Source organism: Athene cunicularia (genome assembly GCF_003259725.1).
Source record: "Athene cunicularia isolate RWA chromosome 6 unlocalized genomic scaffold, athCun1 chr6_part2, whole genome shotgun sequence".
Classification (NCBI taxonomy): Eukaryota; Metazoa; Chordata; class Aves; order Strigiformes; family Strigidae; genus Athene; species Athene cunicularia.
In genome coordinates, this window is record NW_020799106.1 from 6238943 (window position 1) to 6256043 (window position 17101).

Here is a 17101-nt window from a genome sequence, read left to right on the forward strand (position 1 = left end):
ACAAAATACTCCAGATTGGGTTTGTTTATGGACTTTGATAATTTTGATAAATTGATGTTTTAATATAAACCTTAAGATCAAGAAGCTCTCAAAGGTTTGGGGACAGATTGCTAAGTTTTTCGTAGTTCTAGCTCATACTTTTCCAAATGTCTCAGGCATTATGTTTTTTTCTTATTAATCTCATTAGATGTTACCGTAGTGTTGACCATGATTCTTATCACTTGATGGCATCTCTAATTTGCTTACCTCATTAAATTGGGAAGTAATGAATTGCATTCTGTAGTTCATAGGAAAAAAAGAAAAAAGAATGCTGCTCTGACATTGTAGTGGGATGTCCTCAAATGATAGAATTATGAAAGATCAGGTATAACCAGAGCATCTTTATTTTTGCTTAGCTCCCAGCTGTCATCACGTGAATATGAACACCTGGAATTACAGAGAATTAATATGAGAATAGGTGAAAAAAAAAAAAGCTGACATTTTAAAAAGTTAAATCAGTGATCACAACTGTATATTCACTCTGAATAAGGCTTCCTCTGATTTGAAGGCTGGCTTTCCTGGGGCACCCGTGGTACATTCCAGAGTGGTTAGTACATACCTCAGACTGAATAAAAAGTCCATCTCTTAATTGTTTCCATTATTCTATTTAGCAATGAAAATAAATAGGGTCAACTCTTTTACTTCCACATAGAAACAACCTAGAAGAAGCGAAGAGGTGCCAATCTGTACACTACCAAAACTGCATGATATGCTGATCAGAAAGCATACCTCTCTATTTTTCAGCAGTAAATTATTGAATCTGTATCCAAGCAGACCATGGTATTTTTGTTACCTTATAGACCCAAATCATCATATAAGCTCAGGGAGCAGTGCAAGAGAGGCTGGCACTGTCCTCTGAGAAATGGCATCACTCCCACATTCTGCCCAGAGCTGGTAACGGCAGCTTTCAAGCCACAATTGGGATAATCCAGGCCATTTATGACATTTGGTGTAACTGAACTAAGTATGAGTGATTAGAGTGGCAAGATATGCAGTCTGATTCTTATAAACTGCAGTTTACATAGGAGTACGGATCAGTTTAGGTAGCTGGAGTTCAATCCCAGAAGTGAGGCTGGGGTTGACGTGTAACGGACAGACATAACTGAGGGACACACACGTAGCTCGAGCTTCCAATTAGAGAACTTGTTTTTGGTTAATATTCCACAGCAAACCAAAGCCAGCCGATACCTCCTTGAATGCAGCATCTCCCGTTGTTAGAACTGCAACCAAGCATCAAGAAACCTCCAAGGCTCCATCTGCCATGGTTCAGCCTGTGTCTGTACCTGTCCAGCCTGTGCCAACACCAGTTAATCAGGTAGGGGAGACAATACGGGGAATTTCAAGGCCCAAAATAAAGCTCCTAAAGAGGTGTTTCTTCGACAGTCTGTGACTCAGAACCCCCAAATTTTCTAGTTTTTGCTTTGCTGTTGAACTTCAGCTTTGAACGTTACAGCCGTACAGTAGCTGGCTCCACAGAAGAGATGTCCTGCCCACTTGCTAACCTTTAGCACCTGGCAAAGGGGAGGGAAGCTTTCATCCCCAGGTTACAGGCACCTCCGCGGCAGTGAGCAGAAGGAGCAGCTGCCGCTCGCTCAGCCAGCGGCGGGAATCCATGAGCGCTCCGGCAGTGCGAGACTGCGTGCCGTGAGGGGCACTCGGGTGTAAGTCACCTCACCGCCCTCTTCACATTGCACACTGACTCATTCACCTTCAATAGAGGCAGCCTATAACTTTTTTTCTTCTCCCTCTCTACAGAACTCACTTGAAATCATTTTCTTTCAATGAGACTTATTTTAAGCTGAATCATTTCACTACTACGTTTACTTTATATGTAGGTAGGCTTATTTACCACATAACATTTTAATGGCTAGATCAAAGTTTATCATTAATGTTAGCATGCATTTGGAGTCCTTTCTGTTGCAAACTATCAGAATATTCGTAACTGTGAATTCTTTCCTAATAGGAAAGAAGAGCCATACTTACTTAAAACAGAAAAGTTAATGAGAAATTCACTTCACACTACATTTTCAGTGTTTACAGCCTAGAATTAGGTGGTAACCAATAAGCAGATAGGGAATAGGTGAAGCAATGCACGAGTACTTTTGACTACAGAGAGAATAGAAGTAAGCCTTGGTGACATGTTGCCATTTTGACAGATGTTGACTAAGTGTGATAGTTATCTCAAAAATTACCACCTTTTAACCTTGTTGACTTATAAGACACCATCCATAAAATCTGGCTGTTTCCTGAGATACTGAATCACTAATTCTGCTGTTCTGGGGCAGCTTCTATTTCACTAAAATGAAAAACTCTGCTAATCAAGTTACATAAGGAAGTTTTCCAGGAAGAGAAAAATTTCATTCGGATGTGACTGAATAAGATCAACAGGATGATATTCCACCTCTGTAAATTGTTTGATTTTGTCAAAGGAGAAGAATTACAGTAGCAATCACACACATGGCTTGACTTAACTTTTCCCTAAAACATCCATAAGTACTTTGCAAGTAAGAATTTTTAAAAGCAGACTACCACCAAGCAGCCTACATCCATTTGCCTTGGTGAAGTATTAATGAAAGAAGTTATAATACACTGCAGCGAAGTTTTCTTTGCCACGATTAACTCAAAAAGGCAATAACAGCATTTTTGTTACTCAGGCACTAACCCATCCAGGAAGATCCCTAGCAGTTGTCTACAATAGAGCACCTTTTATTCACTGCATTAAATATTTTGCTTTGGACTTCACCCACTGAAATCTCTTCCGTGTCATTCCAAAAGTATGTTTCTTCTGTACATGAAAAAATAACCTCTGTACAACATCATCATGTGGTGTTTTGCAATCTACAGGCTCAAAGCCCCACTAACTATTTGCAAGGACTGGATGGAAGACCTATAATTGCTGCTCCTGTATTTACAAAGGTAATTTGTTCAATGACATATTTGAAAACTATACAGGACAATTAATTATATGGAGAGATAATTAAAGTTTTCTATCTATCAAATATTTAAAAAAAAAAAAATATATGCATTTCTCAAGCCATTCAGGGATTTAAGTGGCTTTATGAAATCATACTGAATTAAGTAAGATTGAATTAACTGGTATTACTTCAGTCCAATAGACACTTACTGACTGTCCATTCATTTTCTCTATTAGATGTTGCAGGATATTTCAGCTTCTGAGGGGCAGCTTGTTGTCTTTGAATGTCGGGTGAAAGGAGCTCCTTCCCCAAAGGTTGAATGGTATAGAGAAGGAACACTGATAGAAGATTCTCCAGATTTTAGGATATTGCAGAAAAGTATGTTTCTTGTGTGGAGATATTGTGTCTAATAAAATACAGGCAAGCAACATATTTTCTAACATAGCAACACTCTTACTTTATTATTACAATGGTAAGAACTATATAAGCCATATTTATGGCAATAAATCTGGGTTCCAGAAGCCAAAACTGGATGAATTGAACAGCATACTCCTAGGTAGCATTTGTCTGACATTTCCCAAATCCCCAACTATTGACCTGATTTGCCTTCTGCTTTGATCCTTTTGTCGCTTTAATTTCCTTTTCGAATTCAGCCTTACTTCTGCAGTTTGTTTTTGGTTTTGCACCATGTAGAGTTCCATTGCCTGTAAATCCCTCATCTTGTAGTCAAGTGCTGTTATAACAGTGCTTATGGGCAGCGGATTGGAAATTTATCCACAAAAGTAACCTGGTGTACACATTAGCATGCTTACCCATCCATGTGTGTGCACATGATACATGATAGGCTGTAAACATATACTTCTACTTTAATTTTCAAATTTCTCATAAGTCACTGGAATGCTAAAATTTCTAAAACTCAGTAGAAATTCCTTAAATACCACACTAAATTAAACCTGAATGAAACTATGTTTATCATAACTTGATTTTATGTCTGTAATAGTTTCTGAAATTGTCTTCAAGACACAATAAAGTAGTACTAAGACTGCAAAAAAATACCTCTTGCAGAATTTATTTCCTATTCATAAATTCTCAATAGTGTAAGTGTTCATCTTGTTCAGTGGATTTAACATACCATTGAGTACAAGGCCTGGCTGTCTCCACCACCCTAAACAGAAAATCGGCTCAAAAGGAGTATTCTGTCATATTAAGAAGACCAAGCTTCCTATTTAGTGCTTAAGAAAAAAAAAAAAAAAATGGCAGAAGTAAGTATATTTAACCTACTAATTCTGCTCTTCTTCTTCCCTTTAGAACCACGATCTATGGCTGAACCAGGTGAGGATCATCAAAAGGCTCATACTCTTTTGATTATACAAATGTGGTGATTTAACCTCACAAAATATTAATTATTTAAACTCCATAATTTAATTAACATCATTTCTTCTTTTCCCAATGTTCTGTAGCTACTAGTGAGATGCATTCCACTGTATACTGTTCCATAAATGTATGATTTGAATTCATTCTATCACTTTTGAAGAAAATAATGTTTCCATTCTGCTTTTACCCACTTCTAATTTAGGACCTAAATGTTACCGCCTTATGAGCTAAAGATTAACAAAATTAATGTATGAGGCTCCCCTGTATATCTGAGGTTCAGAAGTACACCAGATGATGTAGGACTGAGCTATTTTTATCTAGTTTACCAGTTAGGGAACATTGCATCAGATGTTTAGCCATGTCAGCCATTCCCTTTGCTCTCTACCAGCGTAATATGAGAGTCTCACATCAGGTGTTCCACCCCTGCTATCAGCAAATCCTGTAAAAGTGGCTGGATTTCCTAATTTCGAGGGTCAGAGCAGAGAGTAGATTACTCCGCATGATTTGAGCAAACGAGCCTTATAGCTTTGGATTCTTCTCCATGAGACAATCACTCTCACCATTATGCTTTTCACTATTAAAACCAAAAAGCTGCCCCTCTTAAGATAGAAAATTACTAAAGTATTAACACTTACGGAATATAAACTTCTGTCACTCTTCTTGACTTATTAAAAGGTTTTTTTATGCCAAAAAGTGTCTTGAAAAAGATTCCCTCTCTCTGTACAATCTCTTACTGAGACTTAGGAATGAATAAATGGAACTGCTATCAGAAGCCACACTGATGCTGTTCCTTTACTGTCCAGTGGCATCACTGCTGAGTAATGTGAAGCAGTTCTTAGAGGGTAACCAGTTGGGTGCAGTTGTCACTGCCTCATCACCTGCTGCTCATTCAGAAGGAATCTGGATTTCCATGCATGCAGTGGTTGGCAAATCTAAGCACTATAAACTAGATACTATAATGCCTTAAACTACTTCTATAATCCTAGTACTATAATAAACTATTATTCTCCTATAGTTGTTAGCAAATAATCTCTTTGTTGTTATTAGATTTTCCTCAGTGATGACATGAAACAATCATGTTTAAGAGTAGTATGGTCTTCTGCAGAAACACCCATTAATCCTGTAGGATTTTAGGAAAGTTTCTTGCAAAATGGTAACAAAATAGTCACTGACTAGTTCAAAAAAATGCTATCAGCCTACGTTTCAATATGCTTTAGATGTTACTCACCCTCCCCATCTCAGCTACCTGGTCGGACAAAAGATTTAAAATCACACCACCAGTATTTATTAACTGGTACCACTGCCTGGACATGTCAGATACTGGTCAGACAGGAATGTCATAACCCCAGATTGACTTTTTAAGACAGAATTTAATTTTTCTCGGTACAATTTTGCTAGCACATTTCTGGTGCCCATTAGTCTTCTTCACAAAGAAGTGAAAAGGCAACTTTCTCTAAGCACAATTAGCACAGTCCCCTCTATCTGCAAATCTGCGCTGGTACTTTTGGAAAACGCCAGCCTATATGTATGTGTTTGGTATTTCTTCACCTAATAGAGCGACTCCACTTGAAGTGTTCCCAGTTAATTATAACTAATGTTCCAATCTGTAGAGGGATAAAAGTACATCTATCTTACTGAGTTGTGAGTGTAGAGTATACTATATTTCCCCAAATTAAATTTAAAGTTCTTCAGAGAGCAAGTCTGTACTTCATGTGATCAGGAAAACATTTTCTAATGTTTTCCAGACACTGCTGACACCTGTTCTTCAGTTTCCTTGGGCATGCTGGAGCACAGAGGGTACCAGTTGCTGCAGACAATGCTGATAACAGCTGCATGCACACAAAGACTGCCAAAACTGATAGTACTGATGAAACTAAAATCAAACTGAGCAAGGTGGAAAACCTCAAGGAAATGTCCCCGAGGGTAGTCAAGGCTTTGTGTGTTTGTTCAATGCATGTTCCCTTCAAGTAATAATACTGCTCTGATGCTTTGCAGAGGAAATTTGTACTCTCGTTATTGCTGAAGTGTTTTCAGAAGATTCTGGCAGTTTCACCTGTACTGCAAGCAATAAATATGGCACAGTATCTAGTATAGCTCATCTAACTGTGAAAGGTAAGAGTTTGTTTTAGTCCTTTGCTTGCTAGTGAATAGAAGCGGAGCAGGTTGCTGCACCGTGCAGTCCAGGCTGCTTGTTGAACATACAGATTGCTGTGTCTTCTCAAAGTGTCCTTCCCCAGCTAGAAATGTGAAAGGACAAGGAACAGTAGGGAATGAATCCCAAACAGCTCTTCCAAAAGCACAGCTCTTGCTGACCTCGAGAGTTGGGCAATAGCCATTTTTTGAATCTCTATGTACCGTCTGGTTTGCTGTTTCAATAACCCATTGGTGCAGAGCCCAACGGAGGAAACCTCAAAACAGATTCTTTCGTACTGCCGACACGATTTATGCTGCCAAGGTGCTAAGCAGTTAGGTGAGCAAAGTACAGAACATAAAAGCATAGTGCACTGTTGACTCCAATTCAGCTCAAGTTCTGGCAGTGTTCTTCATAACTAAGAAGTTAGAGAAGCCTCTGAAAAGAACGTTTATATTTGGAAGATGCGAGTGGAATTCACAGGGACATGGATGAAGACCATTGCTGGATCTTCCAAACTAGAACTGTCTCTTTTTCCCCTGCCTTTACAATATTCCTTTGGTAAGGGAATTTGTTGTTAAACAAATGAGGTCAAACAACTCAGTTCAACAGCTAGAAGGACATCAGAGTGAGTTTTTCCGACTCTAACTTTTGTGATTTCATTTCACTATAATTTATGGTGTTTATGTATCATCAAAAGTTTGATATTTGCTATTTCAGCGTCTGAAGACAGTAGTAATGCTGCTACCCTTCACACAATGAGCTCGATCAACTTAATTACTACTGAAAATCAACCTCCTCCACGTACTCCTTCCCATCATGTCGTAAATCAAACCCCCAAACCTAAACTTGAAGGTGTCCTTGTGAACCACAATGAACCCAGATCGAGTTCCAAGATAGGTCTCCGTGTGCACTTCAAGCTGCCTGAAGATGATAAAGGAAGTGAATCATCATCAGAGGATGGACCTGGCACTACAAACCAAATCAGACCCAACTACTTCCAAGAGAGGATAAATGGGCAGCCAGTGAAAATACCAGAGCCAACATCGCCATCCAAGGAGCCCCCCCCAGTACTGGCTAAACCAAAGCTGTAAGTAAAAGGCATTCTAAGTCTCAGAAGCATCACTGATAATATTTAGTATTCATAGACCAGAACACTATTGCACTAGAGCAAAAAACTCCAGCACAGAACAGTCAGTATCACGTGGTGCTGCCTAATTAACCATACTCTTAGAAAACATACTCTACAGAGCTAGATAAATTTTTTTCTGTATATCCTCCTTGGGGAAAGTGTTCTCCAGTTTTAAAAGGAAAGTGTTTTTCCTTAGAAATTGTGTTTAATTCCTCAGTAATTTCTGCTGCAAACAAACTTGAACAACTTGCTCTCATGCAGGCAAAATAAAAGCAGGTTCTGCAGATACATCTCATTCAATTCTGAGTATGCAATTTTGCCAAAACCAAACATATTATACACGGTATAGGCTAGCAACTGCAGTCCCAAAGGCCATGCCTCATGACTATTATGTCTCACAAACATAATGTCCTCCTAAAACAGATAAAATACTTGGAAATGTTTGATAATGTGAAACCACTTGAACTAAAATGCACCTGCGTGATTAGTGCACTGTGAGCTCAAGGGGAAAATTTAAAAATTAGTGTACTTTTCTTAGAGGACAATTTATGGAATTCACAATGCAGTTCATTAAGAAATATCTTTTCAGCATTTTTGAAACCTCCCAAATCTAGTTGGAAAAAAAAAAAAAAAAAAAAGCATGCAGAGTCCTTCATTTCATTTCTTAAATAGGCAGAAGCTTTAACTAAAGGCTCAGGAAGGACTTTATATAAAGTAATTCATTAGTACTCTTAAGCACGGATGTAATTTCATAGCATAAACATTACAAGTGAGAAGACAGAACTTACATACCATGTAGCAGAGGAAGAACTTGGAGCAGTGGTTTTTCATTTGTTAAGCCCATATTCACAGCCCTATTTACTTTCAGAGCTATAGTGTGTTCCAGGGGGGCAGCAGAAGCAGTATTTAAGTTGCCCAGTGCTTGCATAAAGCAGAACTTCGAACTTCTCTCAACCCCCAGAAGTTGCAAACTTCTCTCAACTCTAACAGAGCGCGTTATTATGCGGATGTATATACAACGGACAAAAAATCAGGACTGCACAACTTCTAACTCTCTAACATTCTGCTTTCTGAAAGCTTGAAATTGCTGTCTATCTACCTGTAATGTGATTTTTGTTTAGTACATTATAGAAACCATAAGTCTGTTAAAAAGAAGTTCTGTTGATTTCATATGTTTGGTTTGTCAGTACCAGTTGTGGTTGGTCTCTACTACATTTTTCCCTTTCTAACAATAGCTATTTAATACTCAACAATTTTCATTTTCCATATCCTCTATGTCCTTTTTGGTTTTGGAAGGGGAAAAGTCAGCTTGTTTTCCATATGCTGTATTTCCATATATATATAGTAACAAAATAAACCACTTGACAAGGCAAAATAATTTTCCCTAATTGCAAAGTAAAAAAGCCCTGAAGACATACACATAAGACAGCATCTAGGAAGCAGCAACTGCATGAAACACAAGTCCTCTCTGAATTATGCACCCCTGCCTGTCCCCAAATATCAACACCACCTAAACTACGTCAGTAGTATCTCTTTTGGTGGATTATTACAACACTTTATTAGCCAAAATGCTGGTTTCAGAACCCGCTTTAATAGGAGCTAAATAACTGCAATCTGGCTTACAAATGCTCATTTGAAATCCAATAAACAAAATCCTACTCTTAAATTACACAAGCAGAGAGGTACTAAGGTAACATGGAGCAGAATTTGACAACGCTATCCCTTAAATATCTTTAAGGAAGATTTATATTTATATTTCATGTGTTAAAATGTACAAATCATCCTCAGAGAGTTTTCAGACACAAAGCGTTTGTGCCTCGGGCAAAGAAGGGAAGAGGAAGGTAAAGTTTATTTTAGTAGCAAAGTAATATTATGCTCATCTCATAACGTTAGAGAATATGTCATGTAGCAGTTTCCCCTAGCTCTTGTTTCCCCTACCTCTTACTGTGTCCCAGGACACAGAATTTTTCTCTCACAGTTCACATAAGGAAATGTAGTTAGGCAGCATATTCAGGGCTCATGACCAATTCTGCTCATCTTTGTTTTATATGCAGCGACCAGACCCAGTTAAAACAGCTCCACAACCAGGTCTTGCTTGAACAACAGCAGGTGCATCAGACACCTACAAGAGAGTCGTCATTCAACACAGTGTTATTGAATTCTGCTACTTCACTCCATCAACAATCCACCTCAACCACGTACAAACAAAGCAAAGCCTCTGCTTCACAAGCATTCAGCTATACCCGGCCTAAGCAGTTCCTACCATCACAAACCACACCGCCTACCAGCTCCTCTTCTAGCTCCTCAGTTACAATATTCAGCAATGTCGCCCAAGGAACTCAAAGAACAAATAACAAGGAAAATTTCACGGGAAATCCTCCACCTGCTCAGTCAAGGTCTTCAGGAGGGTATACAAGCAAAAGTGAGCACTCTCCACCAAGCCCTAAAGAATCCGTGGTGCCTCCATTAACACTCTCTACATCTAGTGCAAAACAGTTTCAGCCGCAGAATGTGACTCCTGCTCCTCTCTCCCCAACTGGCAGGATTCAGAATCCAGTAGCATTCCTTAGTGCTGTTCTTCCTTCACTTCCTACTGTGCCACCAACCAATGTTATGGGACTGCCCAGAAGTACACCAGCCACGTAAGTAGCATAAACCGTATGCGCAGAAGCAGGGACAAGAAATACTCATAAAGGAAACTAAGAAGTATTTCTGTTCAAGGGTTCAGTGGGGAGTTTACTGAAATGCAAGTCATGCATAAAATAGAAAAGCCAGTTACTCATACATCCTGGTCATTTCCTCTAACCTTTACACTCTATTAAGAAAGGAAGGGATAGTAGCTTCTGTGATAAGATACATCAAGGGTAAGATAAATTCAAGACAGAGATGTGATTTTATAAACAGATACAAGAATCTGGGGGCTCAGAGGTTCATAAGACTTCTGGTAGGAGAAAGGAGATTTCATGAACTTGCAGGATAAGTCACTCTAAGACCATTTGCCTACATGGGCTATAAAAAACATTCTTACCTATTGAAAGCAACGAGTAGTTTTAAAAGGTACCTCATAATGTAAGTTCTTTCTTAGTTCATGTAAATCCAAGAAATAACTTACTAGAAAGGTATTTTTCTGGTTGCAATACTTTGTATATTTAAAGTCAGAAAATCTCAGGACACTTAATGGTTCGAACATAAATATTTTAATTGACAGTCAGCATGATTTCTGTGGCAAAAGGGCTACTACCATAGAAGCAAATAAGGATGATGATGTACCAAAAGACCGTGGCCTTAAGAGTTCCTTCTTTACTAGTAGAGTTGAAATTAATATCCCTTTTGTGGAGGAAATGAACCCTGTGTTAGCACAGCTAGCACCAGTAGATTGATACAACTTTTTAACCATAGAACTCCGAATTCTGAACAAGGAAGGAAAATTTCCCCCTTTTACCAATGGTACACTTCAAGGTAGTGATAGGCATCAGTAAGTCACAATCTCCCAACTATCCTGCCGATACTACATCAACCAATCTGTAATTACAACACAAAAGTGTCCCTGTATACGTAACATTCACCACTCTGTGCCAGGAAATCCTGCCTTCAAACCACTACTCCTACTCCATCACTCCTACTCACAGACTTCCTAGTTGCCCAGCACAGCCACATAGTTGCCCTCACCCTGTGCCACATGCCTGGAAGCCTTCATGGCCCTGGCATGCTGGGCAGCCATACATAATAAAGTTATAAGGTTCGTGGTGAAGGGTTTAACTCAACCCAACTCAAGCCTCCAGCCTGCTTTCACAACATTGCAACTGCAAGCAAAAATCAACTGCAACTACTCATCCCCTCCCCCTCCTCCCCTTCAGAGCTGGTGCACAAGTGCTCAAGCACTATTCTCTTTGCACCAATGACACTTAACCCTTGCAAAGTGCTTTACTTCTTCTAACTGCTGTACAAGCACTACCAAATAAATCCTTACAATACGCCTCCCAGGTAGAGTGGTTAAATATTGTTTTCTTCATTTCACCTCTCCTGGGTCCCAGCCCAGAGCTGAATCCCCACATAACTAGAACTCGTTGTGCTGAGATTGAAATCTGGATCTCTACATGGGAGAGAGTCAAGTGAGGGCACAAAAGATCAGGAAGGAACCTGAACAATTCCTGTGCTAACCCGTGAATATCTATTGAAGTTTCAGCTTCCTTTTTTGGCATTATCAATTATAGCAATTCTGGTTACAAAAACTGAGAGATCACCAGGCCTGCAGAACAAAAGGAAGATATCTCGCACAGCAATCATCAGTTACGCCTTTTACCTAGACCCCCTACTATTAAGATCCCAGCTCCTGGTAAACTACTAGAATGTTACACACTCTAGTAGTGTGCTGCTGCTGTGCTTCAGCAGTGCACTCTCACAGTCTCCCTTAAGAATTTAACTATTTTCAGACTTTATTAAAATAAAACAGACCGCATCTATAAAATAAAAATAAAAAGAACTGTTGATGTTAAGTGTCATAAAAGGGTGAGAGAGATGAAAGAAGTAAAAGTTCACGGAAAGAGTAAATTATCAATGAAGATGTGAGATAAGGATCAGTGAGAAACTGTATTAAGTTTTAAATTATTACCTGATACAGTAAAATGTACAAATTGTATACCTATGGTAACACCTATACGCGTTTCTTCAGCATTCATTGTGACATCATTATTCCAGGATAAATATAAACGGGACTTAGATGCTTATTATAATGTTTGTTCTCTTTAAGATGTGTGTCTGTAATTCCCACTGGCATGGGAATGGGATGCACCACTAAAACAGTACCCAAAAAATCAAATCCCATCTTGTGCTTTGGCTTCTACATAAATAAATAATAGGCTCCTCCAGACAAGTGAAGCATAATATACCATATCACACAGATGACAAAAAAAATATATACTGGTTGCTACATGTTAGTATCAGAATTTTCTTTTAATAGCCCGACCCAGAGATTATCAAAGAAAAATCTGAAGCCTCTGCTGTTAGCAACAGATGATTCTATTCGGGAAAGTAAAGCTGCACTTGTAAAAGACCTGGAAAGAAAACTGCAATTCAGAGAGGATGTTAATCAACAAAGTAGTCAGCAGGTAAGAAAATCAAGTGTTATTAAAATAAATTTCACTCATGAACAAGACATATTTGGCTTGTGGAACAAAAGGGGTTTGTGTGGTCGAGCTGCTACCCTACTTTGTGGAGTGAGCTGTTGTGGTAAGTACGTTTGGAATAGCAAACCGAAGCTTTAAATAGGAAGTATGAGGGCATGCAGCTGTAGAGGGTTTACTTGGTGCCTGAGTAGCATTTTTAATTTTTGATCATCTCTATTAGAGGCCGGTAGGAATGTAAAACCTTTTTCTTTTCATGGGAGCTTCTGTATGCTGAATGTCATTTTTTCACTTTACAGGTTGCTCAACTCATTGCACATACACACTGTATATTTTTAAGACAAATTAAGCAGTAAAGTAATCAAACTGTTGAAGAAAAGGTTTCTGGTTTTACTTCGGTTGAACTAAAATGCGGTATTCAATTTTTAGCATTAAACCTATTTTTTTTCCAAATCTCCTGACTTAAAATGACTTGACAGGGACTTGTTGGGAACTTAACAAAGTTTTTGGTAGCTGTTACTGGCATACACCGAACTTTAGGCCTAGTATTATTAGAGTTTAGCAAAATAACAAGCTTAAGGAACAAGTTTAAGGAACAAGTTTAGCAAAATAACAAGTTTAATGAACTAAGTATCAGCTCATTCTTAACTGGAATCAATAAATTAATTAGATCTGGGCAGTGTCTATGAAATAAAAGAAGAAATAAAAAATGAAATCATACTTTGAGGTTGAAATCGCTGTAAATCAGGTCCAACCACCCTTGAATAACAGTGGGTCACGCTAAGGACCGCTAGATAGCTGTTCCGTCCGTAGGGAATTATGCTGCTCTCACCTTGGCCACAGAGCCCTCCATAGCTGTCCCGCCAGCTCAGGCTTAACGCAGCAAATGATGGTTTACCCTGATCTGCTGTCAACAAGGGAACTTTTCACAACGTCCGTGAGCCCTTCTGACAGAGAACATGCAAAGATAAGCGAAAACCCATGGAGTCTCTGGAGCAGATTACCCTCTGTGAACAACTGCAATGTAATCCCTGTTTTTTTTTTTAATTTTGCTGTTGACCTTTCTTTCTGACAGATCACGCTGCCAAAGCACTTTGAGTAAAACAACTGGCAAGCGGTATGTTTTGCAGATGAATCACAAGTGTTACAGTTTGTACTTGCTATGGTAGTAAGACAAATTATTTAGAGAGCTACTGTGAAATACCAGTCAGTCTTCCGAGTTAACTGCATGATAACCCCTTTAGAAACAATGATCACTACTAGTGTCAAAGTTATCTGCTGACAGCAGAAGTTATTTATACATTTATTTGCTATTCTGTATGAGCCCAAACCAAAATCTTGATTCCTAAATCCCCCATACACTGAAAAACTTCAAAGCTGGCACTTCTCTAATTGTTATGGTAATTAGAATGCCAATGGTAATGAACCAGAAAGCAATTTTAGGATTCCTCAGTAAAAGTTCCCTCATCTTCCCCTCAGTTCCCACCTTTAATCACTTCTGATTTTATTCTTTCACATCCAGGAAAACCACTGCTCAGACTGACTCCAGCAAATTCAAGTCTGAGTTTTCTCCTCAGTGAAATCAGTGATTGTTTAAAGGGATGAGAGGATTCATAGTATTTTCCAAAATTCCTGTTGCTTTGCCATTTATAGAACAATCAGCATCATGAGAATAGTGTGTTGGAGTGCTGGATTCACACCCACAGATTTTGTTCTGTTTTTTCCTCTTGTAGCTAACACAAAATTAAAAAGGAAACATTTTCATCCTATATATATCATATCTGCATTAAATTGATTACTAGAACGGTAGTGAAGGGCTTCTTATTCACTTTCTCATAAATATAAATGCAACTCTCCTCTGCGTGAGAGATCACTGCATAATGAATGGAGTACAGCATCCAATAAGAATCTCAAAGTGTTGGCTTCCTTGTATTTTTTACATGCTATTTTAGAAATTCCTTCTCATAAAATGTGTCCTATAGCATATTTTTATTGAGGGAATTGTACTGTAACCCCCTATTTCAATAGCAGCATTTGGTCTCATTTACAGTATCTGCAGAGCGGGTAGGGATCATCCAGAATGAGAGCTGCAGATGACGAGTCTCTGCCTTAAAGTACTGGTATTGTCTTATATTACTATATAAAGTGCAGTAATGAACACGAGTGATTTACATTCTGGCGCTCTATTTATTATCTATCACTGACTTCCATATGAAAAGTGTTTCGCTTACAATTCACGAATTTCCTAAGTGTCAGCATTATGCGCTCAGCATGATATCTAAGTAATCCAGATGTACTCCTTCTGTTTCATCCGGCACATCATTCATCACCAACTATAAAGAAATCCAGAATCAGAACATAGTTGGTAATTTTGCTGATGTTGCATGAGACAGAACAGATTAGTCTCTGGTCTTCTACAGCTATGATAATCATGCGGTGCTGACAGAAATACAAATATGATTTTGCTAAGATTCTAGCTGCCACTTTGATCAAGTACATGCAATAACAAGCCGTCATTTTTACCAGAAAAAAGCACCATACCTGTCATTTATGCAGATGGCAGTATGCTACATTGCCAGGTGAAATTTCACAATTAGAAGTGTTGAAAAAAATGTGGTTCAGTTATACCAAACGTCTTCAGTCAGATTTGCTCAGTTTTTTTCAAACAGAAGATACGCTAAACGAGGGTTCGCTTTACGCATTGCAGGAAGAGGTTAGGACAAATCCCAGGATGCAGGAGATTTAACTCAGTTTCTTCCTTGGCCTGGAGACAGTCGAGTTACGAAGGTAACCCTCAGCTCCCGTAAGGGCAACCTAACTTCTGGCTGGTGGGTATGTGTACTGTTGGTGCTGTCCCAGGATGCACAAATAATTAAGAATTCTTTATCAGCAGGATAAAAATCTGGAAATTCCACCTTTCAAAATAGCTCCCATAACAGGAGACCTGAGCCTTTCTCCCACTTTTCTCCGGCTTAATGAATAAAATTGAACACTTTCAGGCAGTGTGGAACAGGCCCTCCTTTAGCAGGACATTTCTGAGAGCTTAATGGTTACGGTGGTTTGAGGAAGCTGCTAGAATCATTTCTTCCAGTTTGTTTTGGATAAAAGAAACAGAGACAGACTGAGAAAGAGAAAAAGAGAATGACTCTCCTGCCTAGGAACCGGGACAAACACCTGGATCCTTGTCCTTGTTGTGGTGGATGTTTCAGTATTTCGGCAAAGTGAAAGAACAAGGACAAAGAACTTCATTGTCCACTTATCACAAGCCCCATAATGTTTTATTAGCATGGAGCTCAGAGCTTCCTCCTGGGAGTCTGAGGCTGAAATCCTGTGAGACAAGTCTAGTAACCCCAGTGAGCATCTGGGCTACTGCACCATTTGATGAAAGGACAGCACAGCCAGTGTTATCTACACTTCCCAAAATCTGTCAGTCTAGTCCATTGGGCCTTTTATTTTCCTTACAAGTAAAATAACTTAGTAATGTTCGGTCAGAATATGTCACGTAGAAACAAAACGATGCGTAAGACTGCCCAACATCATTCATCTGCAAGAAATAAGTTGCTTCAGGGATACCTCTTCACGGGACATGATAAGTGAAGAAAAGTATTCCTGTTGGATCTGTTGGTTTTTTGATTCCCACCACTGAGAGGAGTGGGGACACAGAGGGAAGGAGAGAGAATCCAAACTAAACAGAAGATTTCAGTCAGAGTAGCCAGGATTAGACTTTAAAGCCAAAGAGTGTTCCAGTTTGGAAACAGACACTGAGATGCGATATATGCCAGTTTCTTAGATAAACTGTTAACTGGATTTAGAAAAACTCTGTCAAAAAAGCCAATCTAGTACTGGGATTAAGTTGGGAAATTTGTCTGGAGTTGGCAATGACTGGCAAAGAGGATTATGACTTTATACAGTATATGAGAATCAACGTTCAAATAAAGTTCCTCTAGCCTTTCTATTTGTGGTAATCTCCATGGGTTACTGCTCTAACATCAGATTATTTTGATGCCAAAAGCTTCTACTAACTTTTAGCATGTATTTCCACTAAAATCTGAATTCTGCTAAAGGCAACAGCAAGATAGGTTTTAACTTCAACAAGTGCAGGATTTTAGAACTCATATTCACACACGAAGGTGCGTAGAAACCTACAGAAATTACTCCAGTCTATCAATTCCCTTATTTGCCAAAAAGGTTCTCAGGGAGCACAATGGCCAGGAGCTCGACTGCTTGACTCGTGATCTAGGAGATCAAGATCCAACTCTCTGTGCTGTCACAGACTTTCTGCGTTACCTTAATGAGTCACTTGGCTTCTTTAGGCCTCAATTTCTCCTACGTAAAACGTAGGTAATAGCCCTGCCCTGAAGGGTGCCTTGCTGTCAGGTGCTCAAAA

The 17101-nt window shown here is 39.0% G+C and overlaps 1 protein-coding gene across 1 annotated transcript in view; it reads left to right on the forward strand.

The window, feature by feature from the left end:
- MYPN (myopalladin) overlaps positions 1–17101 on the forward strand; it is a 72459-nt gene that overhangs the window by 40354 nt on the left and 15004 nt on the right. The window contains exons 5-12 of the mRNA XM_026852049.1: positions 1207–1354; positions 2884–2955; positions 3191–3332; positions 4263–4286; positions 6324–6440; positions 7180–7549; positions 9646–10233; positions 12552–12699. Coding sequence (XP_026707850.1) covers positions 1207–1354; positions 2884–2955; positions 3191–3332; positions 4263–4286; positions 6324–6440; positions 7180–7549; positions 9646–10233; positions 12552–12699 — 1609 coding nt within the window. The remainder of the gene's footprint in view (positions 1–1206; positions 1355–2883; positions 2956–3190; positions 3333–4262; positions 4287–6323; positions 6441–7179; positions 7550–9645; positions 10234–12551; positions 12700–17101) is intronic.